Raw genomic sequence first — 24,269 nt, forward strand, 5'->3', positions numbered from 1 at the left:
ATCTTATTTTATCATTCCAGATGGTGTCGCTCCATAGTGTCATTAGATTACTCAGCAGAAATCAGGAACAAACACAGAACACCTGGACAAGGATATGAGCTTAAACACTTATTTCTCTAAACAATAGACTTGGGAATTCCTCCAATAAGTCTGTCCTCAGGCTGCTTTATAAGGGGTGTAATTGGTAATATTGCTACTATCCCAGGCTGTCCCAGTTCAGTAAGTAGAGCTTAAATAACACATTTGTTTTGCTAGCACTGAGGAAAAGGCTAGAAGTGGGAAAGTGTTGAGCTTGTTGTTAATTCTAGTAGGAAAAAATTACGGAAATGTGGTGAAAAAGGCAAATTTAGGAAAACTACTTAAAATGCCTTTTTCTAGATATTGACTCCTCATGACTGCTGACTTTTGAGAACTTTTTCATAATTGTTTGCAGAAGCCGCTCTGGCTTTTATCTTTCGCTGATTTTCTGAGGATTGTTTGTTTATGCTTGCCTGGTTTTATTTTGTTTTATAAACTTATGTATATTTTGTGGAGATTTTGTTAGAATTTTTCCTGATGTCTCTAGAGCTATGCAAGTAAGAAGGAAAGAATTTTTGAAATGAAGAATAAGAGTTCTAGCTCTAGAGGCATCTTTTTATTTAAAATTTCCATGCAAATGTCTTGTTAAATTACAACAATCCAATACAGTTAGACCTAGACTGTATACAACGGTCCCATTCACTGTTTTCTATATATTTTTAAAGGTAGCCTCAGCCCCACCACTCCACCACTATGTTAGTTTGTTATTGCAGGAAGAATTATGTGGCAACTTATCATTGGCTGCCTATATGCATTTTTTATCAAAAATTCATTGGCATTTGTTTTATCTCAATGGTTCTAATATCATCCAATAAATATTTATGTTTTGCAAAAAGCCAGTGTACTTAGCTTGTTCATTCAGCCAACGTCTGGGAGTCTAACCCGACATGACATGTTTCGCACCGTAAAGTGCTGTATCAAGGGTCTCCCAAGAACGCTCGTTCATCCGACTCCACAAGTTTAAGAGAGTCGGATGTGGAGTCGGATGAACGAGCGTTCTCGGGAGACCCTTCATACAGCACTTTACGGTGCGAAACATGTCATGTCGGGTTAGACTCCCAGACGTTGGCTGAATGAACAAGCTAAGTACACTGGCTTTTTGCAAAACATAAATATTTATTGGATGATATTAGAACCATTGAGATAAAACAAATGCCAATGAATTTTTGATAAAAAATGCATATAGGCAGCCAATGATAAGTTGCCACATAATTCTTCCCGCAATGACAAACTAACATAGCGGTGGAGTGGTGGGGCTGAGGCTACCTTTAAAAATATATAGAAAACAGTGAATGGGACCATTGTATACAGTCTAGGTCTAACTGTATTGGATTGATGTTATATGTGAATTGACTCAGGCTAAAATAGTATTAAAAATCTATGCCATAGATTTCTGAAGGCTTGTTAAATTACAAGACATTGAATACTTATTTTGGGATCCCATTCAACTGCAACAATTTCTAATAGCTCGAGAACAGAAATGATTTTCCCCATTATTTTAATGATTCATTACTGAGAAAATGGTGGATGTAAGATTCCCAATAGTAATTGAATGGTTAAGATTCATTTGAATCAAGAACCAATTCTTTGTTTTCCTTATTTTTGTTAGTTGGAAAATCGCATGTCTCCCCATTATTTGAGGGCTTGAAAAGGAATGTTTGTGTTGTATGAATATTGTAAAAAAAAAAAAATTGTTGTAAAGAAACCTTTATCCTTGATATCTTTTGATATTGTAAATCATTTAAATTTATAAAATAAAACAAAAACTGAGGGCTCCTTTTACAACGGTGTGCTAGCCGCTACCGCCTCCTTTTGAGCAGGCGGTAATTTTTCAGCTGTAACGTGTGCTAATCTTGTGCGTGCACTAAAAACGCTAGCGCACCTTTGTAAAAGGAGCCCTATGTAAACCGTTTAGGTTTTAAACGGTGTAGAAAATTTTTAAATAAATAAAGAAAATAAATGCTTCACTTGAACTGCTGTAGTCTTTGCCTTTTCAGGACCAGGAAAAGTCAGTACTTCTCATATTAACAGTAGTGTGTGAGCATGCAGGCCCTTCTCTACTTCACCGTGCTGCTAACTTCCTTCATGTGGGTCTCACTGACAACAGCCGGAACCATATGGGGTAAGTAAAAGCGGCTTCATCACAGCATTATATAGGGTAGAATGCAATTATGTGCCCAGTCCTTTTCATAGAGTTCAGGCTTTTCTTTCAGCTTTCTTTGGCTCGCTTTTGTAAGCAGTCCTTTTTTTTTCCGTAGCTTGCTTGGTTGAGAGTGCTTTACAGAAGCTTAATTGTAAGGAATGTCAACTTTTTCAAACTTATAAAAACTGCCTTATTCGACAAATATATCACCTAAATAATTTCCTCACCGAACACTTCTCTCTTTTCTCGTTCCCATTTTACCCACCCCCCCTCCCCCCTCTGAATTCCTAAATAAACCCTATTTTGCAATCCGGGACATATCTTCTAATATGCCCCTCTGAAAATTCCTAAACTGTATATTATATTTATTCGATGTATTTTTGTAATTCGTGATCTTTTCCTAGCAGGTCCTCTCGAAAATGTCTTAGCGTACTGTACACTTTATACTTTTGCATTCTTAAAGTTGATGTACTCTGTATTTCCTCTAAATATCTGCATATTGTAATCTCGCTGAATATCCAGCTCTCTTGAATGTAAACCGCCTAGAAGTCGCAAGATTGTGGCAGTATAGAAAAATAAAGTTATTATTATTATTATTAGCAAGAGAGGGCACCTATATTTAGAAGCCTAGATGGCACCTACTGGGAGTCTGCTCTATATAGGGAAAATAAAGGGTAAATACCTACTTTTCTTTATAGCGGTGTCTCGCAAAACTTTGCCAAGCCGCAGCATACTAAACATGGTAGCCGTGGCTCGAGGCTTCTGGAAGTGCGCAGATGTCAATGTGATGACACCGTGTGCGTGTGTGATATCACCACGTCGACATCCGTGCTGCGCGAAGTTCCCTCCAGCTGGACCCTGATCTGCCAGGGTGTGTGTGTGCTGTTAGGGAAGATGCGCGAAGAGAAGGAGAGGCGTTGGCGCTGGCTGACTGCCTATAGGATGTGCCTCTCACTGCAGAAGGCGCGTCCTGTAGGCAGTCAGCCGGCGCCAGCACCTCTCCATCTCCCCGGTGTCTCGCGGCACACCTGGCATCTCGGGGGGCACACTAGTGTGCCACAGCATACAGTTTGTGATACACTTCTTTATAGTATACTAGCACAGGGGTAGGCAATTCCGGTCCTCAAGAGCCGGAGCCAGGTCAGGTTTTCAGGATCTCCACAATGAATATGTATGAGATGGATTTGCATGCATTGCCTCCTTGAGATGCAAATCTATCTCGTGCATATTTATTGTGGATATCCTGAAAACCTGACCTGGCTCAGGCTCTCGAGGACCAGAATTGTCTACCCCTAGGTGTATAATTTTGGCACAGCCACTAGGTGTAAATGCTGACACCTAGATTGCTAATACACATAAATTTATTTATTTATTTTAAACATTTATATCCCACATATCCAAAAATCTCAGTGGGTTACAAAAAAAAAAAAAAAAAAAACCCCACACATAAACATAATTGAACACCCAAACCCTGATACTCTAATACTAACACATCACACGATAAACTTTCTAAAAATATTCAATCTTTCATAATACCTACAACCCCCTCCCCCAGTTTAATAAACAAAATCTATATGACAAAAGTAACATTCTTTATAAATATACAAACATATAATATAACAATAATAGTGGCAGCGTCCCATCACAGATTTTTAAAAAGCCTTCTGAAAATAGTAAGCCTTCCAATGCTTATGAAAATTGACGGACGGAAGGGCATTTCATAATTGACGACCTACCGCACCAAAAACACGAGAGCGAATAGTTGCCTTAGCTATAGATCGTAACGAAGGAAGTGCCCACAATTGCTTAGACTGAGAACGCAGCAAGCGAGAAGGCGCGTATGAAACATTTAGAATATAAGAACATAAGAATTGCCATCTCCGGATCAGACCCTGGGTCCATCAAGTCCGATGATCTGCACACGCGGAGGCCCCGCCAGGTATACCCTGGCATAGTTTTAGTCCCCATATCACTGTATTCTTCTCAAGGGAGATGTGCATCTAATTTATCCTTACCCGTATCACTCTATGCCACTCTTAAGGAGATGTGCATCTAGTTTACCCTTAAATCCTAGAACGGTGGATTCTGCAATTACTTCCTCTGGGAGAGCATTCCAGGTGTCCACCATTCGCTGCGTGAAACAGAACTTCCTGATATTCATCCTGGACCTGTCCCCCCTCAGCTTCAGTCTATGTCCTCTTGTCCGTGTCACACTCGACATTGTAAATAACTGCTTTCCCTGCTCCATTTTGTCGAATCCTTTCAGTATTTTGAAAGTCTCGATCAGATCGGCCTCTTTTACAAAGCCACGCTAGCGGCTGCTCTGCGCTAAGAGCCCCAAAGCCCATAGAGATTTAAAGGGCTTTTGGGGCTGTTGCCGCGCGGCAGCCGCTAGCACGGCTTTGTAAAAGAGGCCGTTAAAGTAGCCATTACGTTTGGCAGAGTTTGATGCAAGGCCTTACATATTAATACCAAGATCCTAAACTGAATTCTCAAAACCACTGGAAGCCAATGCAATCATAGTTTTCTATAATTTATGTGCCCCACCCATGCTCTGCCCAGACTCCACCCACTGCTTTAGGTTCCATTTTGTAGACTAGAGCAGGGCTGGTTTTCTGCATATCCACAATGAGCATGCATGAGAGAGATTTGCATACCAAGAAAGCAGTGCAGGCATGAGAGAGATTATGTGGAGCGATTGAACCCTCGGGGAATAAATCTAGCCCCAGTTTAAAATCAGACTTTCTTTTTCTATGCCCTGGTCGCTGGTGCCCCGAGACTGTGTGAGTGAGACCAGGCTTACGTTAGCATCCTATAATGGGTGCTTGGTTGCCATTATTGAATAACCTAACAGCAGGTTTCCGGGTCTCACTGCATTTTGTCAGGTAGAAACCGACATTTCAGCCACCATGCTGTGGCTTTCTTCAGAGTATGCTGAAGAAAGCCACTGCATGATGGTGGCTGAAACATTGGCTTCTGCCAAAACCTAGCGAGACCCGAAAACCTGCTAGAAGCACAATGCAAGCTGTGGAAACCCTGAGAGAACATCTAAAAGGGGTCATTCACAGAATTGCCGCCACATAGTGTCCAATATATACTGTAAGCGAAGTGCATGATTGTGCCAGGTCTATAAGGAAAATGCTCTCAAGTTTTCCTCAGATAATTTGTTGGATTACTTTCTTGGGGGGGGGGGGGTCAAAAAACCTATTCTGGTTCTGACAATAAAACCATACCATAAGAGACGTGACCTTCTCAGAAGGAATATAGTTTAATATCACCATGAGCGGAGGTTGTAGGAACCAAAATAGTAACAAAACTGAAGCAGACACAGGATAGACAGGAATGGACTCTGGTCACAGAGAGCGGGACTTGGGTGTGATTGTATGTGATGATCTTAAAGGTGGCCAAACAGGTTGAAAAGGTGATGGCGAAAGCTAGAAGGATGCTAGGGTGCATAGGGAGAGGTATGGCCAGTAGGAAAATGGAGTATTGATACCACTGCATAAGACTCTAGTGAAACTTCACTTACAATATTGTGTACAATTCTGGAGATCGCACCTTCAAAAAGATATAAACAGGATGGAGTCAGTCCAGAGAAAGGCTACTTAAATAGTCGGTAGTCTTCATCTTAAGGCGTATGGAGACCAACTTAAAGATCTCATTATGTATACTTTGGAGGAAAGGCGGGAGAGTGGAGATATGATCAAGACATTTAAATACGTACATGGCATAAATGCGCATGAGTCGAGTCTCTTTCATTTGAAAGGAAGCTCTGGAATGAGAGGACATAGGATGAAGTTAAGAGGAGATAGATTACTCCTGAGCCTAAGGAAATTATTTTTTACAGAAAGGGTGGTAGATGCATGGAACAGTCTCCCAGAAGAGGTGGTGGAGACAGAGGCTGTGTCTGAATTCAAGAGGGCCTGGGACAGTCACTTGGGATCTCTTAGAGAGAGGAAGAGATAATGGTTACTGCAGAATGGCAGACTGGCCATTTAACCTTTCTCTGCCATCATATTTCTATGAGACCTGTGACAACACAGTAAGGAGGCTAAAGATGGCAAAATGTCCTGTGGTTCTATCTTTAAGCATGAAGCCAGAGGACTGTGAGATGAAGTGTTAATGTTTTGTCATTCTCATTTAATCCTCTTTGCTTTTCCTTGTTTTTAAATAGTTTATTTTAGCTTTCTACCTAAGAGTCTGAAAAGCTCCTCCTTGCATTTCGAATGTCTTACTTCTGCTCTGTTTGTTCACAATTGAGGGTAATCCAAACCTCCCTAAGTGTCTGCTTCACTTCTTGGAACAGAAAGCCTGAAGACTGATCCCATAATTTTGCTTAACAAAGAAAATTGAAGCAAAGGAGGTCTTATATTACAAAATCGCCAAGATGCAGGAAGCTTTGAAAATTGTAGAATTTGTGGGTAGTTTTCTGGTCTTTAGTTATGATGAATGCCCCTGTTGTACCATATACAAAATCTTTTTGGTGACAAGTAGCTCCATATTGAAACCTATCCTAAAACCAATTCTCCTGTCTTTAGATTAAGAATTTGGATTATCAGTACAGTGGATCCAAAAGCTTCAAACAGTGCAAAATGTAGCATCTAGGTTGGTGCTGGGAGTGGGTATATCAGAGCGGATATAGCTTTGCATTGGCTCCCAATTAAAGTTGCTGCCTTTTTAAATTGCTGGTCCTGTTTTTAAGGTATTGAGTAAGAAGAAACCAATTTCCTTGGAAAGGTGTTTCCACCAGTATACCATCTAGGGCCTTATGGTTTGCTCATGACAATTATTTATAGATCCCTATGGAAGTGGTTGGCTAAGTTGAGAGTGTTGCAACTCTGGTGACTTGGAACAACCTTCCAACTGAGTTGTGAGTGGTGTCTAATCTGTGGGCATTTAGGAATAGATTGAAGCTATATTTGCTCCCCTTGAGGACTGGAATTTGGTTATTATTGGGTCAATGGACTCTGATATGCTTTGTTGGGTGTCTTGTTTTAAAAATTCTTTCTTTGATTGTTTTATTGTGTACAGTGATGTTTAATCAAACTTCATTTACCACCTATAATAAATATGCAGACCTAAGTGGCATTTCTTTGAGGAGCACACCTGAGCATTTGTCCAGGGATTCCATATTTTCACAAGGGCTCGTTGGTTGTGCTATCAGTTAGAGAATGACACGAGGACAAATTTGTCCCCTTCCCCGCAGGAACTCAAGTTCCCTGTCCCGTCCTTGTGAGTTTTGTCACTGTCGCTGTCCCTGCTCCATTCCTGTAAGCTCTGCCTTAACCACACAAGCCTCAAAGACATTATGATTTTAAAGGGTTTGAGGAATGTGCAGGTGAGGACAGAGCTTAGGCATTGGTGGAATGAGGCATTATGACATCACAATCTGAGCTCTAGAATGTTGCTACTTATGATTTTAAAGTGTTTGAGGCTTGTGCAGATGAGGACAGAGCTTAGGCATTATGACATCACAATCTGAGCTCTAGAATTTTGCTACTTATGATTTTAAAGTGTTTGAGGCTGAGCAGATGAGGACGGAGCTTAGGCATTGGTGGAATGAGGCATTATGACATCACACTCTGAGCTCTAGAATGTTGCTACTTAGGATTTTAAAGTGTTTGAGGCTTGTGTATATGAGGGCGGAGCTTAGGCATTGGTGGAATGAGGCATTATGACATCACAATCTGAGCTCTTGAATGTTGCTACTTAGGATTTTAAAGTGTTTGAGGCTGAGCAGATGAGGACAGAGCTTGCAGGAATGGGGCAGGGACAGGAAAAGAACTTGCCGGGACGGGAAAATAAGTTCCCGTGGGGACGGGGAAAAATTTGTTCCCGTGTCTTTCTCTACTATGAGTACATTTTACTACAACATACCAAACTCCTGATGTAGGCCTTGCAGACGAAACACAAATTGTGTCGAGTCATCTTTTAGAGCAATATATCGCAAACTGTGTGCCGCGGCAGATTCCAGATGTGCCCCAATGAGACGCCGGTAAGGAGGAGAGGCGCTGGCTGGCTGCTTATAGGACGTGCCTCTCGTGCCGAGATTCATGTTCTGTAGGCAGTCAGCCGGCACCAATGACTCCTCCTCGCTGGCGTCTCTCCTCCTCCAGGATCCCTCCACCAAAGTGACAGCTTCAGGGTAGCGGCCGGAGGGCCTCCGTGCATGCGCAGACGTCATTGCGTCGATGACCGCGCACTTCTGGGCGCTTTCCAGCCGGAGCACCAGGTTTATTGTGCCGCCAGTCGAAATGTTTACGGGACACTGTTTTAGAGTCACCTTATATCAAATAAATTTTATTTATTGAATGCCATAGACTTCCTGTTCTCTTCATCTCCTCCGCTTTAGTAGTGCATAAATTGGGACATATGTTTTGGACTTGTCCTACCATTCGCTCCTTTTGGGACGCCATATTTCTCTTTGTGGAGCGCATTTGGAACATCACTATACAACGTTCTCCCTTTTTTTTGTTTGGTGCTGTTCCCCATTATTTTCCCCGTAAACGGGGGGCTGCTGCCTTCCTCAAGTGGACAGTCCTCATTGCTCTGAAATGTATTCTTAAATGGCTTGACGTGGAGGCGCCGGACTACTCTCTCTGGCGGTGTCGTCTGATTACCCTTCTGATGTGGGAACGACGGGCTGTGCTGGACTTTTCCTCTCTTCCGGGGAGCTCTTTTCAGCGCACTTGGGAGCCCTTCTGAAACACCGTGACTCCCCTGGCTCATAGCCGCTTGCTCAACTGTTGATATCCTGTTTTTGTCTACTGTTGTGTTCCTTACTTATATATGAATATGTATTCTTGTACTGTACTGCAGTTCCTTCTATGGGTTGCAACTGGAAGGAGGACCGGGGGTTGGGAGGGGAGGGTTGGGAGGGGGGTTGGGAGGGGAGCTTTGGTGTTGTGGGTCTTTTTGTTATAACTTGAGCTTGTTCTGTTGCACCTTGTGCCTTTGCTCGTTTTCCATGTTAAGCTCAATAAAATATATTTGTTATAAATTGCCACATTTTATGACTTAACTGCCACCAATTTTGTAGGTGGTAAAAGGCTCTTGCTGCATCTGTGCGCTAACCAGTTAGTGAGCAGGAGTGCAGGAGTGCTCACTCTTTGCCCTGACACGCTCCCTGCAAAAAATGTGTTGTTGCCCACAGATTTCCAAGTTACCGCAGGATGCCTGAGCGAATCCCACAGTACCCCACATTTTGCTATGTTAGGTGCACATTAGCGCCTAACGCAGCTCAGGAAAAGGACCCATTAAATCTGTTAGCGCACCTTACTTTCAGGATCCTTTATGTTCAAACATTTTATTGAAAGAATAAAGTAAAAATACAAATATATTATACAGAAAGATATTCTTTACAAATGATTTCACAAATGTTAAAATTCTAATCCATATATTCTATAAAATTCTATCATTCCTCCAAACATTTTATATAATAAATCATAATCCCCCTCTATCACCCTCCTCTCACCCCTTCCCTCCCCAGTCCCTCCCCATTCCCTCACCCTTCCTCCCTCCTCCAACCCCTCCTTCCAAATCTTTTCATTTCCCATCCCCATCCATACCATAATCAAATTCCCCCTCCCCAGGTGAAAGGTGACAAAAATAAAGAAATAAAATAAAGATCTGGAATGTAATTTAGACAACCTTAGCTTCAATGTAAATCATTGAGATTAAGGATCCTTTAAAGAATAAAATTGCAACCAACAATAGCCCTTATATGCCTAGCGGTAGAGTCATAAGACTACTGCTAGGGATCATTGCTGCTATTTTTGAACCCTGTGCTTTCCTTTTTGGATTTGCTATTCTGTGTGTAAAGTTATTATCAGGAATTCTGGTGGTTTTTGTCTGGTACCTATGCTGGGCTTTGATATGTACAAAACTCTTGTAAGTTTCTGAATTATGGGTGTCCTTTTCCTTTAAATGATTAGAAGACCTTTGGTTTCAGTCCCAAAATGGCTGCCAGGACCTCCCGTCAATTGCTGTCAATAGAAGTAAAACCCGGATGTCTCAATCCGTCCTCCTTTTTATGGAGCCATATGGCCACCCTATGAAGTCTAAGCAGCCATTTTAATTGAGCAGTGAAACAAGTGGGGTTTGTTCCTGCCCCAAAGATGCCACTAGACTGACAAGGCTTCTTAAGCTTCAGGTCTCTGCAAAAAAAAAAAAGGAGGGTGGCATTGGGACCTGTATTCTGTGTGAGAGGGGAACACATCATCTGCCAGGGGATGGGTGGGGTAGACAAGATGGTTTTAGCTTCAGCTTCAATTCTGGCAGTGAATTTTGGCTGTGGATTTAGTTATGGATGGTATTTATTTTCCTTTGCTTTTATTTAGGTCCTAGAACTGCAATACACACCTACACGTTTCCAATTGAAAAACACGGGAATGTCTATATTTTGAATTTTGGTTTTGCCTCTGTTTCTGCAGGTCCTCCACTGGGTTACAATTCATCACAGGCTCCAGTGAATCGTTCCTGTGTGGCACCTACAGGTACTGGATGCTGCCTTTTCATTCTGTCTATAGTAGCGCTGTTCTGAGTGGGCACGCGAGTCATTTGAGGTTACAAAAATTGCAGTGTAGCTAAACCTATAGGCAGGGGGTAGCGAGGGTGAGAGGCACCCCTCCACCGCCTCCATCTTCACACATTCCTTCTCCGCCCCCTCCTGCCGCTCACGCGCTGCTTCCCTTCCCCCTGTACCTCTGTAACGTTCCTGACGTGAGCAGCAATCCCCCAAGCTGCTGTCATGCCAGCGTCAACTCTTCCTCTGACGTCACTTCTTAAAACGGTCTAAATCTCGATAGGACCCGCATATGACAATGCTGCTTTGGTTGTGAAAACAGAACCTAATTGACGCCTCAAAAGGCACAAAATCAGTTGCCGTGTCATAGCCAGTCTCAAAGCACGATTACGGTAGGCGCATAGGCCAGGATTCTATGAACATTACCGTTTATGGCGGCCACCTAAAAAATGGTTGCCAATTGCATGTCAATCATGTGACAGCGCTGTTTATAGAATCGTGGCACCTACCTTTTACGTGAATCGTGTCTACAGAGGCGCTTGATGCTGCCTAACGCCACCTCTGGCATTAGCCATGCCTACAGCGGCATTAGGCATTGTAAAGCACCTCTGTAGGCGACGTTTTTAAAGGTGCTGATAGGCGCCTACATTTTTCCTTTTAAAATTCTTTTTTTTTTCAACAGAGTTCTCAACTTAAGTTAGGCCCTGCTAGGGCGTCTCCCGGTACCTAACTTAAGGCGCCATTTATGGAATATGGGCCCTAATGTTGTAGCACTTTCACAAAGTATGTAGAAGCAATGTCACACAATGTTTTGGAACACAGCGCCATGAGATCCTTGGAGGATGAGAGGGATGCAGGTGGTGCGCAACAGGAGGGTGGGAAAGGAGCCGATGGGGGTGGGGAAGGAGAAGAGGGCGGGGGACCATCCCTGATAGCACTAAACTCTTGAGCGACAACTCAAAAAGCTGACATTTAAATAAAGGGAATCACTCACATGTCAACCAGTAGATAAGTGAAGTAACATTATTTTTATTGAGATGTTCCTGAAATCACAGGACGGCTTCTAAGCAGCTTGTTTTTGTCTGCAGAGTCCTCATCCCTGACGTACCTGGTGGATACAACTGGCTCCATGTCTGATGATCTTCAGCAGTTGCAGATGGTCAATGAATGGCTTCTGGACCGAGTCTTAGCACGATTTCCTTGTGGTGCCCGGCAGTACACCATGGTGGAATTCAATGACCCATGTATGAGATGTTGTGCTTTTAAAAAATGATATACAGTACCCCCTCCAAATCCGCGGTTTCAGTACCCATGGATTTGGTTATTTGTGATTTTTTTTAAAAAAAAGAAACGTTGCATCCTGGACCTTCCCCAGACCTTACCTGGTGGTCTAGCAGAGACACGGGGCATGATCAATTGTCCAACGCTCCTGGCCCGTGCAAAGCCGTCATCAAAATGAGTTCCCGTCGCCGCTAGACCACCAGATGAGGTCTGGGGAAGGTCCGGGACGCAGGAGGGAGGCGGGAGTGGATCAGAACTGGCCTTGAAAGTTATCCACGATATTTCAATATTCACGGGCCAGCTCTGCCCCTAACCCCGCGAATATTGAGGGTCTGCTGTATTATTTCATTTTACCTTCGTGTCTACATTCATTCGCAGTCCCTCTGGCTTTTGCCATTTTTGCTAAGCAGAGGTTTCAAACTGTCATGTAGAAGGAGGACTTCCACCCGAAAGGAACGATCTTTACATTCCACCCATTTTCCACACGAATCCTGAAACTGCCTGACTGAGTTCCAAATAAGGTTTGCTAATTGACATAGCACACACCAAATGCTAAGACACCCATTATATACAATAATATAAGCCCCCCCTCCCCCAGCAGAATACATGAAGATCCTGTTGGCTAAATAGCTTGAAACGAGTGCGAATAAAGGCATGCTTTTAGCTGTTGCCCCTATTCGTTTGGGTGCCCTGTTTAATGAGCTGTGTTTAAGAAAGAGAGTCATTGGGATGTTAATGGACTATTCTCTAGTGTCATATAAGGGGACAGGTAATAATTAGAAATCACCATATTTTACAATCCTGAAAAAAGACTTGTTTTACGGTTGACTGAGAAATCTCCTTAATAGCAAAGGTGTTGATGCCACTGTAACCCTTTGCGACTTTCCCTTGACAGCCGTTGGACCCAGCTACAACACAACATCCAAGAAAGAGTTTGCCGATTTTTTCAACAATATTGTGGCCATCGGAGGGGGTGACTGCCCTGAATATACAATGCGAGGCCTCGAGCTGGCCTTAGAGACCTCCCCACCTCATTCCTTCATACTTGTTCTGACCGATGCTTCTGCAAAAGATTTCAACGAAACCAGCACAGTAAACCGTGTCTATTCGCTAATCAATGCAAAACAGTGTCAGGTGTGGATATTTTTTTTTTTTAAAGATACTTTAGAATGTTTCTCATATAATGAAGGCAACTACCAATGAATTGAGCCAGTTATAAATCTTTTTTTTTTTTTTTTTAGGTATACTTTTTGATCACTGGCCTGTGCTCAGACCTCGGGGACCCACAGTTCCTGATTTACAGAGACATCGCGGCTAATAGCTTTGGGCATGTTTTCCAAGTGAGCCTCTCAGATTTGGGCAAAGTAAGTCAACTTTCCTAGCAGGGCTACTCCAGACCAGTGGAGTAATAAGGGGAATAAGGGGGGGGAGGTCCACCCCGAGTGCAGTCCCTCCTTCTCTCCTTACTGCTTGCATGCACCCCTTGCCTTCCCCCGTACCTTTTTCGCTTCCCCGGCACGAGGTTGCTCCTGCGTCGGCATTGGCACTCTCTCTGACGTTACTTCCAGGACCCGCGCCTAGGAAAGTGATGTCAAAGGGTGAGCCGACTCCGACGTGGGCATGCTGCTCGCACTGGAGAAGTTAAAAAGGGAAGGGAAGGGGGTGCATGGCGGAAGAGGGCGGGGGAGGGCACCACCGCCCCGGACACCGCTCATCCTTACTACACCACCGCTTCAGACCTTTCCCTGTTACCCCCTGCACTCTGTTGAACTGGGATTTGAAATGATTTGTGTATGTGCAATAATCTAATTGACTACATGAGAACATAAGAATTGTCGCTGCTGGGTCAGACCAGTGGTCCATCGTGCCCAGCAGTTCGCTCACGCGGCGGCCCCTAGGGCAAAGACCAGTGCTCTAAATTAGTCTAGCCTCACCTGCGTACGTCCCAGTTTAGCAGGAACTTGTCCAACTTTGTCTTGAATCCCTGGAGGGTGTTTTCCCCTATGACAGACTCTGGAAGAGCATTCCAGTTTTCTACCACTCTCTGGGTGAAGAAGAACTTCCTTACGTTTGTACGGAATCTATCCCCTTTCAACTTTAGAGAGTGCCCTCTCATTCTCCCTACCTTGGAGAGGGTGAACAGTCTGTCTTTATCTACTAAGTCTATTCCCTTCAGTATTTTGAATGTTTCGATCATGTCTCCTCTCTGTCTCATCTTTTCAAGGGAGAAGAGGTCCAGTTTCTCTAATCTCTCACTGTACGGCAACTCCTCCAGCCCCTTAACCATTTTAGTCGCTCTTCTCTGGACCCTTTCCAGTAGTACAGTGTCCTACTTCATGTATGGTGACCAGTGCTGGACGCAGTACTCCAGGTGAGGGCACACTATGGCCCGGTACAGTGGCATGATAACCTTCTCTGATCTGTTCGTGATCCCCTTCTTTATCATTCCTAGTATTCTGTTCGCCCTTTTCACAGCCACCACGCATTGCCCGGACGGCTTCATCTACTTGTTGATCAGAACTCCCAAGTCTCTTTCCTGGGAGGTCTCTCCAAGTGCCGCCCCAGACATCCTGTATTCGTGCATGAGATTTTTGTTACCGACATGCATCACTTTACACTTATCCACGTTGAACCTCATCTGCCATGTTGATGCCCATTCCTCGAGCCTGATTATGTCACGTTGCAGATCTTCGCAATCCCCCTGCGTCTTCACTACTCTGAATAACTTCGTATCGTCTGCAAATTTAATCACCTCACTTGTCGTACCAATGTCCAGATCTAGTTATTAAAGCGTGCACAATGTTTACCGAATTAGATTCATCCAAAAATAGTCTTAGTTGTTTAATAAGCCACAAATGAAAAAAGCAACCCTTGACCACCATACCTATTTATTTATTCAATTTTCTATACTGTTCTCCTAGGAGAGCTCCTGTCCTGGTGGGCTCACAAGCTATCTAATTTACCTGGGGATATGTGGGGATTAAGTGACTTGCCCAAGGTCACATGCAGCATGGGTTTGAACCCACACCCTCAGGGTGTTGAGGCTTTAACCACAGGGTGTTGTAGCTTTAACCACTGAGCCACTCTAGAAATCAAAAGGTAGCAAAAGTGAGCCAAGTATAGGACAATGAAGCCACTATGACATCACTGATGAGGTTGGCTCTTAGGCATTGGTGGAATGAGGCATTATGATGTCACAATATCAGCCCTGGTTATCAGAGGCTGAAACTTTTCACACTATTTATTTATTAAATTTTCTACATGGTTCTCCCAGAGGAGTTCAGAATGGTTTACATGAATTTATTCAGGTACACAAGCATTTTTCCCTGTCTGTCCTGGTGGGCTAACAATCTATCTAATGTTCCTAGGGCAATGGGGGGATTAAGTGACTTGCCCAGGGTCACAGGGAGCAGCATGGGTTTGAACCCACACCCTCAGGGTGTTGAGGCTGTAGCTTTAACCACTGGGGCAATTATGGATAGATAGGAAGGGAAGGCATGGAAAAGTAGATTTTGAGAAGAAAGCAGAAAAATGGAAGAAAATTGAATGTTAAAAGTGAATGCTAAAGATGGATGTATGGAATCCGTTCAGGGACACTAGTTTATAGACCCAAGGTCAGAAAGAACTCAAAAATGCCCAAAAACAAAAACTGACCTAATAGAACTAAGAAGCCTTTGAAGAGTGATCAAAAAATGTTTATAAAAATACTCAGATATGAAACTCTGAAGGGAAGGCTTGAAAACCTCCCTTAGGTAAAGAGTTTACCTTCCAATCATTGTTTTTCCATAAAAAACTTTTGATCACACTCTGGGGAGGCTAAAGATTGTTAAATGTTTCAAAGATTCAAAGTCCAGTGATTACTTCTTTTTGTAAATACCATGCAAACGTCACTGCATAATTAAAGCTGAAAAGTTCACTTAGCTGTTAAACAGGATTGAGGGGGGTCCCAAAGTGGCCCCGTTTCGATCCCTGCTTCAGGGGACCCGAGTTGTGCTTGTTCAAACAAGTTCCTGGATTGAACTTGTGCTAGTATGGTATAACTTCGTGACTTGCAACGTGGCTGGCGGTTTGAATTTTAAGAAGAGACTTTTCAACCCCTCCAGCTACGTTGCAAGTCACGAAGTTATACCATACTAGCACAAGTTCAATCCAGGAACTTGTTTGAACAAGCACAACTTGGGTCCCCTGAAGCAAGGATCGAAACGGGGCCACGTTGGGACCCCCTCAATCCCGCTTAACAGCTAAGTGAACTTTTCAGCTTTAATTGTGCAGTGACGTTTGCATGGTATTTACAAAAAGAAGTAATCACTGGACTTTGAAATCTTTGAAACATTTAACAATCTTTAGCCTCCCCAGAGTGTGATCAAAAATTTTTATGGAAAACAATGATTGGAAGGTAAACTCTTTACCCAAGGGAGGTTTTCAAGCCTTCCCTTCAGAGTTTCATATCTCTGAGTATTTTTATAAACATTTTTTGATCACTCTTCAAAGGCTTCTTAGTTCTATGAGGTCAGTTTTTGTTTTTGGGCAAAGATGGATGTATGGCAGAAAGTGAAGGAGAGAAAAATAGCAAATGGATAAGGTGGGCCTGGATACACAGTTAAGAGCATAGACAGAAGGAAATGCAGCCAGAGACTTGGAAAAATGGTTTGAAACCCAAAATCACCAGGTAACAAAGGTAGGGGAAATGATTTTATTTTCAGTTTAGTTATTGAATTGTCTCAGTTTTGAGAAATTATATCTGCTGTCTATATTTTGCACTGTTCAGGAAGAAATCTAATCTAATCTAATCTAAACCTTAAGTTTATATACCGCATCATCTCCATGAGAATGGAGCTCGACACGGTTTACAAGAACTTAAAATAGTGGGTAGAGAAGAAGAAAAAGGATTACATGAACTTATGTGTAGAAAGGGGGAGAGAAAGGGGGGAAGGATAGAGCTACAATTTGCTGAAAAGCCAGGTTTTCTGCATGTTTCTATTTCTCTGGGGGTTGCACTGCATGCAGAGTCTTACATCTTAGGGTTTTGTTTGTATATATTAGTACTTTTAGGTTGTAGTCCTATATTTACATAGGGGTTCTCTGTGTTTTGCATGTGTGACCAAGGCCAGGTGTTCTGGTAGGAATGAATGTTGAGAAACATACAGTGTGCTTTGCGTAGTTTAATTTTCTGGTTAACCATTATGGATTGTTAATAAGATTATATTGTGTGCATATATGAAAAATGAATGGAAAATTGGTATTACAATTAATACTATTATGGGAGCGGAGCTTGGGCGGGGTCTGGGGGCAGAGCTTGTGGGACCCCCCCCCAACAAAAAAGTGTTCCGCTGCCTATGACTGCACTTACCTGGATATTCAATGCAGGAGCCCAGACATAGCCCAGCATTAATTTAGCCTGTGGCTTTCAGCAAATAACATCACTGACCACCATGGGCTGAATATTGAGCCCTTGATTTTTTTTTTTTTAAATAAATCTAGGCTTATAAGTGTTTCATTGTGTTATGTCACTTTTTTCCTTGTATTTTATATATACGTTTCATTTCAAATTTCTTTCTTTTACTATCTAAATATCTTTTTTTAAGGTATTTAACCACTTGGACTTCACTCTTTCAAGGCCTATTAACAGTTCCACACGTTTATTATCTGGAGACTATAATTACAATGGAAGTCATTCTGAATTCTTTGAGATTGCACAAAAGTATAATGCATTAATTGTGACCACTGATGGCTTCATTCCTAACATACGAGTCGTCGGACCTGATGGTAGGTATGAATTACAGTGCGGTCTGTTTCCTGTGCCTGAGTAATCACTTCCTGCTTCTGAACAGTAATAATAAGAAACGTTTTAAGCCTATTGAAACAGAACAACAAGAAGAAAGCACGATGGGTCCTAAGAGCTGATGTGAAGGAACAGTAGACCCGACACGGCTTGTGTTTCAGCAATGTTTATTTCCAAGTTTATTTAAAATTTTCTATCCCGCCCTAGAGAACACTGTCGGGGCAGCTACCAAATTAAAACATAGTGAAATATAGTACAATGTACAAAATAGTCATACATATATTCATAACATAATAAAATAACACAATGTACAGAAACCTCTACAAAATACATAAAATGAGAGTAGCTGGTTTTAAGAAAGGTTTGGACAAATTCCTGGAGGAAAAGTCCATAGTCTGTTACTGAGAAAGACACGGGGGAAGCCACTGCATGCCCTGGATCGGTAGCATGGAATATTGCTACATCTTGGGTTTTGGCCAGGTACTAGCGATCTGGATTGGCCAGGGCTACTGGGCTTGATGGACCATTGGTCTGAACCAGTAAAGCTATTCTAATATTCCTATGTTCTTAAAGGAAAAATACAGTACAACCCCCCAAAAAAAAACTTACACTGAAAATATTGACAGTGAGCTTGCTTAGCGCTTTTTAGCCAGCCAGGAGCCATTTCGGGCTGGCTAAATAGCATTGAATTTTAGATGGACTGTGTTTTACAAGAATACTATGTTAAATGTTGTACATTCATCCTCTTCTGGGATGACCATGTGACTCTTTGGGGCCTTTCTATAACGTTCTCAAAAAGGGGGACATAAGCAGCAATAATATGTATTATTATTGAAGCCTAAGATAAGTTGAGAGGAAATACTTTTTTTACAGAAAGAGTGGTAGAGACATGGAATAGTCTCCTGGTAGAGGTGGTGGAGACCAAGACCGTGTCTGAATTCAAGAAAGCATGGGACAGGCCTGTGGGATATCTTAGGGAGAGGAGGAGATAGTGGATGCTGCGGAGGGGCAGACTGGATGGGCCATTTGGCCTTTATCCAGGGTCACAAGGAGCAGCATGGGATTTGAATCCACAATCTTAAGGTGCTGAGGCTGTAACTCTAACCACTGTGCCACTATTTGGGATTCTGCCAGGTACCTGTGTTCTGGATTCAGTGGCGTACCTAGGGTATGTGGCACCCGGGGCCCATCATTTTTTGACACCCCCCCCCCCCCCCTCATGGAAAAAATTTTTTTTTTTTTTTTTTGCAATAACCATGAAATGGAATAAATGGTCAGAATAGAAACAGGCAGTGAAAATTTTCTTTTATTGAACCTCATTTATGTAACCATTATTCCAAACATAACATAACATAAATTATGTCGGAATTGTCATGACATCAGAAGTACATATGGAGTAGTTGCAGGTGATGCTTGGGACAGTTCTGATTATGTTAGTTTGGTTTTATGTGTTTTTTGAATAGAAGGGTTTTTATTTCTTTTTTTAAGGTTTTGTAGTTTGTGGTCGAGGTCAATAGGTTGTAGAGTTGGGGGTCAAGTGTTGCAGCTCGAATGGCTAGGAGGTTGTCGAACAGTTTTTTTCTTTTGACGTTTTTGGTTGGAGGGTGTGTGAATGGTGCGTGAGTTCTCCTATGTCTGTTTGAAGTGGATTGAATTATTTAGCTGAAGAAATTAGTTACCCCCCCATTCCACACACATTAATTCTCTTCCATTTTTGTTCCCATTATAAAAAAACACTGATAAGTTCCCAGGAAAAAAATACATTAAAATAAGAAGTGAAAACAAAGGCCCCTACAGATGAGAACATAACATAAGAATAGCCTAACTGGGTCACACCAATGGTCCATCATGCCCAGTAGCCCATTCTCATGGTAGCCAATAGTGCTGCCCGATTCAGAGAAAAATATTTCATTCGATTCGATTCACCCTGTTGAATCGATTTTTCGATTAGATTCACTGTTAATGACACCGCTTTTTAAGTTTAAACAAAGTATAACAATAAATTTCACAACAACAATAAATTTCACAAAGTACTTAAAAAAAAAAAATCACATTTTTCCATTAAAGCAGTTCTGGAGACATTTGCTTGAACAGTCTTTTTTCCCAGTCCATAAGCAAGCAATATGAAAAAGATTTCCTTAATTATCTACTCAAACATTTTTGCTATTTACTTTCATTGTACCTAGACTATTATTCAGTAGAAAAAATTTAGTTTGTTCAATCAAGCAGAACATTCACTCATAGAAGTCCAATGTCCACACAGGATTTGATTGAACAAACCATATTTTTTCTACTGAATAATAGTTTAGGTATACTGAATAGCAAAAATGTTAAAGCCACACAGAAAAGCAGTAAAAGTCAATAGGTTCTCCAAGTGGGAACAACCTGATGTCTCAGCACTTGAGGAAAAGACCACGTAATAATGTTTATAAGATAAATCATATAAATGATTATACTGAAGCAGGGTGTCCTCAGCGTGAGAGGTAAGCGAGAGGAGAGAATTCTCCAGTGCTTTACACAATAAGGCTCCTCTGCCTGCAGTGCACACCATCATAGGACACCTCAGGTGTGCTCAAATTAATCAATGTGATAAATTAAACAGTGATAAACAATTGGTCAATCACAAGAGTGCAAGATCAAACAGGTTGTTCCCACTCAGAGAACCTATTGACTTTACTGCTTTTCTGTGTGAGTAGATAATTAAGCAAATTTCTGATAGCCTACAGAACTGATTCTCACCTTCCATCCCCAGCCCCCAAGACTTACCAGACCCCCCCTGCCGATGCATTTACTTACTGCCTGAACTGGATATTAAATCGTGGGGAAGAGAGGAGAAATGCGGGGAAAGAGCCAGCCAAAACTAGTATTTGTTGCTGCTGAGTGCACCAATCCAGGGCAAGCAGACGCTTCCCCCATGTCTTAATAACAGACAATGGACTTTTCCTCCAGGAATTTGTCCAAACCTTTCTTAAAACCAGCTACGCTATCTACTTTTAACATAACTTCTGGCCACTTCATTTTTAAGCTTAGATCTTTCCTTCCAAACAGAGACCTTGCTAGATGTCAAATACAGCACAAGGTAACTTCACATGGACTTAACTGTGCAGGAAATGAATCTCCTCATACACCCACCATATAGTGCAAAAATGTGCAAAGGTCTGTTTTTTTCTTTCGATCACTACATAGCCTAATGCCACACAAGCAGCGCTGTTACAAACATATTCTGAAGGTCAATGCTAAGGTTGACAAAGTTTCCTTCCTTGGACCAGAAGGAGATACTGACAAACCACTGGAAGAGATTCTAAAACAACTACCCAGAAATAACACCCAAAGACCCACTCAGTGTGTGAACCAGTTGAGTGGAGTGGACTAACTGGGGGTGGAAATGGGCCCAGAGTTTGCTCAGCAGAATTTCCCAGACTACCTCTTCCTCTCAACACACTGACATGCTACCCCCACCACCAACACTAGGAACACCTCACCGAGTATGCCAGCAATGCTTATAAACTTTATAAAACACATTATTATATTTTCTTATAAAGCATATATTTTAACTGAACTCAGCCTTGCCATTCACAAAAATAGAAAAGTTCCCATTTCAAGCTGTCTCATGTACACTTTTCAAATCTAACATATTGTAATCACAAAACAGAAAATAAAATTATTTTTTCTACCTTTTGTTCTCTGATCAATATTCAAATCTTGTTGGTCCCAGGCTCTTGTTGTCTTGCTTGCCAGGGTCTCCTTTCTCCGTGCTAACCATCCGTCTGCCATCTCTGTTCTCCCCTTCCGTTTCCCTTCCCTCTCCCGGAGATCTGGCATCTTTCCTTTTTTTTGTCTCCATCCACAGATTCACCTTTTCTCAAATCCCCACCACCCCAGGATCCACCATCTCTCCCTTTCTGTTCCCAACTATCCTCCTATCCAGTATCTCTATCCCCCCTCCACACCATCCCCTGTTTCCAAGTTCTCTCCCTTTCTGTTCCTTCCCTCCCTAAATCCCATTATGCACCATCTCTCTCCCACTCCTCTGTTTTTAGACCCATTATTTCTAACCCCCAAAGTCTGGCATATGCACGTATCTTTGAACCCCCCCTTCCCTCTCTCCCTCTGTGTACTTTTACACCAGGACCCCCCCTCCCCCGAAGGTCTGTCCCCCCTCAGAAAGGCTACACCCCACCCCTGAAGACCTGCACCCCCCGAAGGACTTTACCTCCCACCCGAAGGTCTGTCCCCCTCTGAACGCCTAAACCCCACCCCTGAAGGCCTGCACCCTCCCCGAAGGATTGTACCCCCCACCCGAAGGTCTGTCCCCCCCTGAAGGCCTGCACCCACCCCGAAGGCCTGCACCCACCCCGAAGGCCTGCACCCACCCCGAAGGCCTGCACCCCCGAAGGCCTGTCCCCCCCCTTGAAGGCCTGACCCCCCCTTGAAGGCCTGCCTGCTTGTCCCCCCTTGAAGGCCTATCCCCCCTTAAAGGTCTGCCTGTCCCACCCCCTTGTAGACCTGTCCCCCCTTAAAGGTCTGCTTGTCCCACCCCCTTGTAGGCCTGTCCCCCCCTTGAAGGCCTGACCCCCCCTTGAAGGCCTGCCTGCTTGTCCCCCCTTGAAGGCCTGTCCCCCCCCCTTGAAGGTTGGCACCCCCCCAAAGGCCTGCACCCCCTTGAAGGCCTGTCCCACCCCCTTGTAGGCCTGTCCCCCCCTTGAAGGCCTGCCTGCTTGTCCCCCCTTGAAGGCCTGTCCCCCCCCTTGAAGGCCTGCACCCCCCCTTGAAGGTTGGCACCCCCCCAAAGGCCTGCACCCCCTTGAAGGCCTGTCCCACCCCCTTGTAGGCCTGTCCCCCCCTTGAAGGCCTGCCTGCCTGTCCCCCCCTTGAAGGCCTGCACCCCCTTGAAGGTCTGCACCCCCCCCGAAGGCCTGCACCCCCCCGAAGGCCTGTCCCCCCACTTGAAGGCCTGCCTGCCTGTCCCCCCCTTGAAGGCCTGCACCCCCTTGAAGGTCGGCACCCCCCCTGAAGGCATGCACCCCCCCTGAAGGCCTGTCCCCCCTTGAAGGCCTGTCCCCCCCCCTTGTAGGCCTGCACCCCCTTGTAGGCCTGTCCCCCCCCCCTTGTAGGCCTGTCCCCCCCTTGAAGGCCTGCCTGCCTGTCCCCCCCTTGAAGGCCTGCACCCCCTTGAAGGTCTGCACCCCCCCCCCGAAGACCTGCACCCCCCCTTGAAGGCCTGCCTGCCTGCCACCCCCCCTCCCCCTTGAAAGTCTGCCTGCCTGCCCGCCCGCCCGCCCCACCCTGAAGGCCTGATGCCCCGACCCACCCCGAAGGACCATTCGCCCCCCTGGCCTCCCCGCACTACCTATGAAGCAGCCGCAGCAGGATCGCGACGTCAGCTATCTTTGCGCTGCTTAGGAGCTGCTTCCTGCGCCGGGCTACCTTAAGCTACTGCCCCCCCCCACGCCCGAAGGACCGCTCGCCCCACTGACCTTCCAGCACACCTATGAAGCAGCCCGCAGCAGGATCGCGACGTCAGCAATCCCTCAGCTGCTTGGGCGCTGCTTCCTGCGCCGCGGTCCCGCCCCCTCCTCTGACGTCAGAGGAGGGACGGGACCGCGGCGCAGGAAGCAGCGCCCAAGCAGCTGAGGGATTGCTGACGTCGCGATCCTGCTGCGGGCTGCTTCATAGGTGTGCTGGAAGGTCAGTGGGGCGAGCGGTCCTTCGGGCGTGGGGGGGACTTAGCGGCAAGGCCGGGAACACCCCCTCAGGGCTGGTACCCGGGGCGGCCCGCCCCCCCCTAGGTACGCCACTGTCTGGATTGGCCACTCTAGAAACAGGAAACTGGGCTAGATGGCCCATTAGTCTGACACAATATGGCTGTTCTTATGTTCTTCTCTCCCTATAGGCTATGGCTCGTAATACTTGCATTGTGAGGCCATAGAGCTTTATGGTTATAGAAACATAGAAACATGTTGGCAGATAAAGGCCAAATGGCTCATCCAGTCTGCCCGTCCACAGCATCCACTATGTCCTTCTCTCCCTATTGGCTAATGCTCTTAACATTTGCATCTCCTTTTCCTATAGGCTAAGGCTCTTTACACCTGCATTGTGAGGTCATAGAGCTTTATGGTTATAGAAACATAGAAACATGTTGACAGATAAAGTCCAAATGGCCCATCTAGTCTACCCATCTGCAATAACCATTATCTCCTCCTCTCCCTATTGGCTAAGGCTCTTAACATTCGCATCTCCTCTTCCTATAGGCTATGGCTCTTAACACTTGCATTGTGAGGTCATAGAGCTTTATGGTTATAGAAACATAGATTTTAGTCACACCAAAATGATATTCAAATAAACTCGTATTATCAGAAAAAAATTTTAATTATATGTGCCTGCTGGTCCTTACTTTAACGGAGAAAGAGACCTCAGTGTTTCTCCAGATTACTCTGAGGAAACTTTCTATGGCAAGTATT

General features: G+C 44.0%; 2 protein-coding genes across 4 annotated transcripts in view; one reads left to right on the plus strand and one right to left on the minus strand.

The window, feature by feature from the left end:
- Positions 1 to 24,269, minus strand: part of LOC117369244 (acyl-coenzyme A synthetase ACSM3, mitochondrial-like) — a 168,868-nt gene that overhangs the window by 102,412 nt on the left and 42,187 nt on the right. The window lies entirely within an intron of this gene.
- LOC117369243 (uromodulin-like) overlaps positions 11,842 to 24,269 on the plus strand; it is a 44,192-nt gene continuing 31,764 nt past the window's right edge. The window contains exons 1-4 of the mRNA XM_033963509.1: positions 11,842 to 11,989; positions 12,922 to 13,160; positions 13,268 to 13,390; positions 17,612 to 17,792. Of these exons, the coding sequence (XP_033819400.1) occupies positions 11,875 to 11,989; positions 12,922 to 13,160; positions 13,268 to 13,390; positions 17,612 to 17,792 (658 nt within the window). The 5' untranslated portion in view covers positions 11,842 to 11,874. The remainder of the gene's footprint in view (positions 11,990 to 12,921; positions 13,161 to 13,267; positions 13,391 to 17,611; positions 17,793 to 24,269) is intronic.

The sequence above is a fragment of the Geotrypetes seraphini genome, chromosome 11 (genome assembly GCF_902459505.1).
Source record: "Geotrypetes seraphini chromosome 11, aGeoSer1.1, whole genome shotgun sequence".
Taxonomy (NCBI): domain Eukaryota; kingdom Metazoa; phylum Chordata; class Amphibia; order Gymnophiona; family Dermophiidae; genus Geotrypetes; species Geotrypetes seraphini.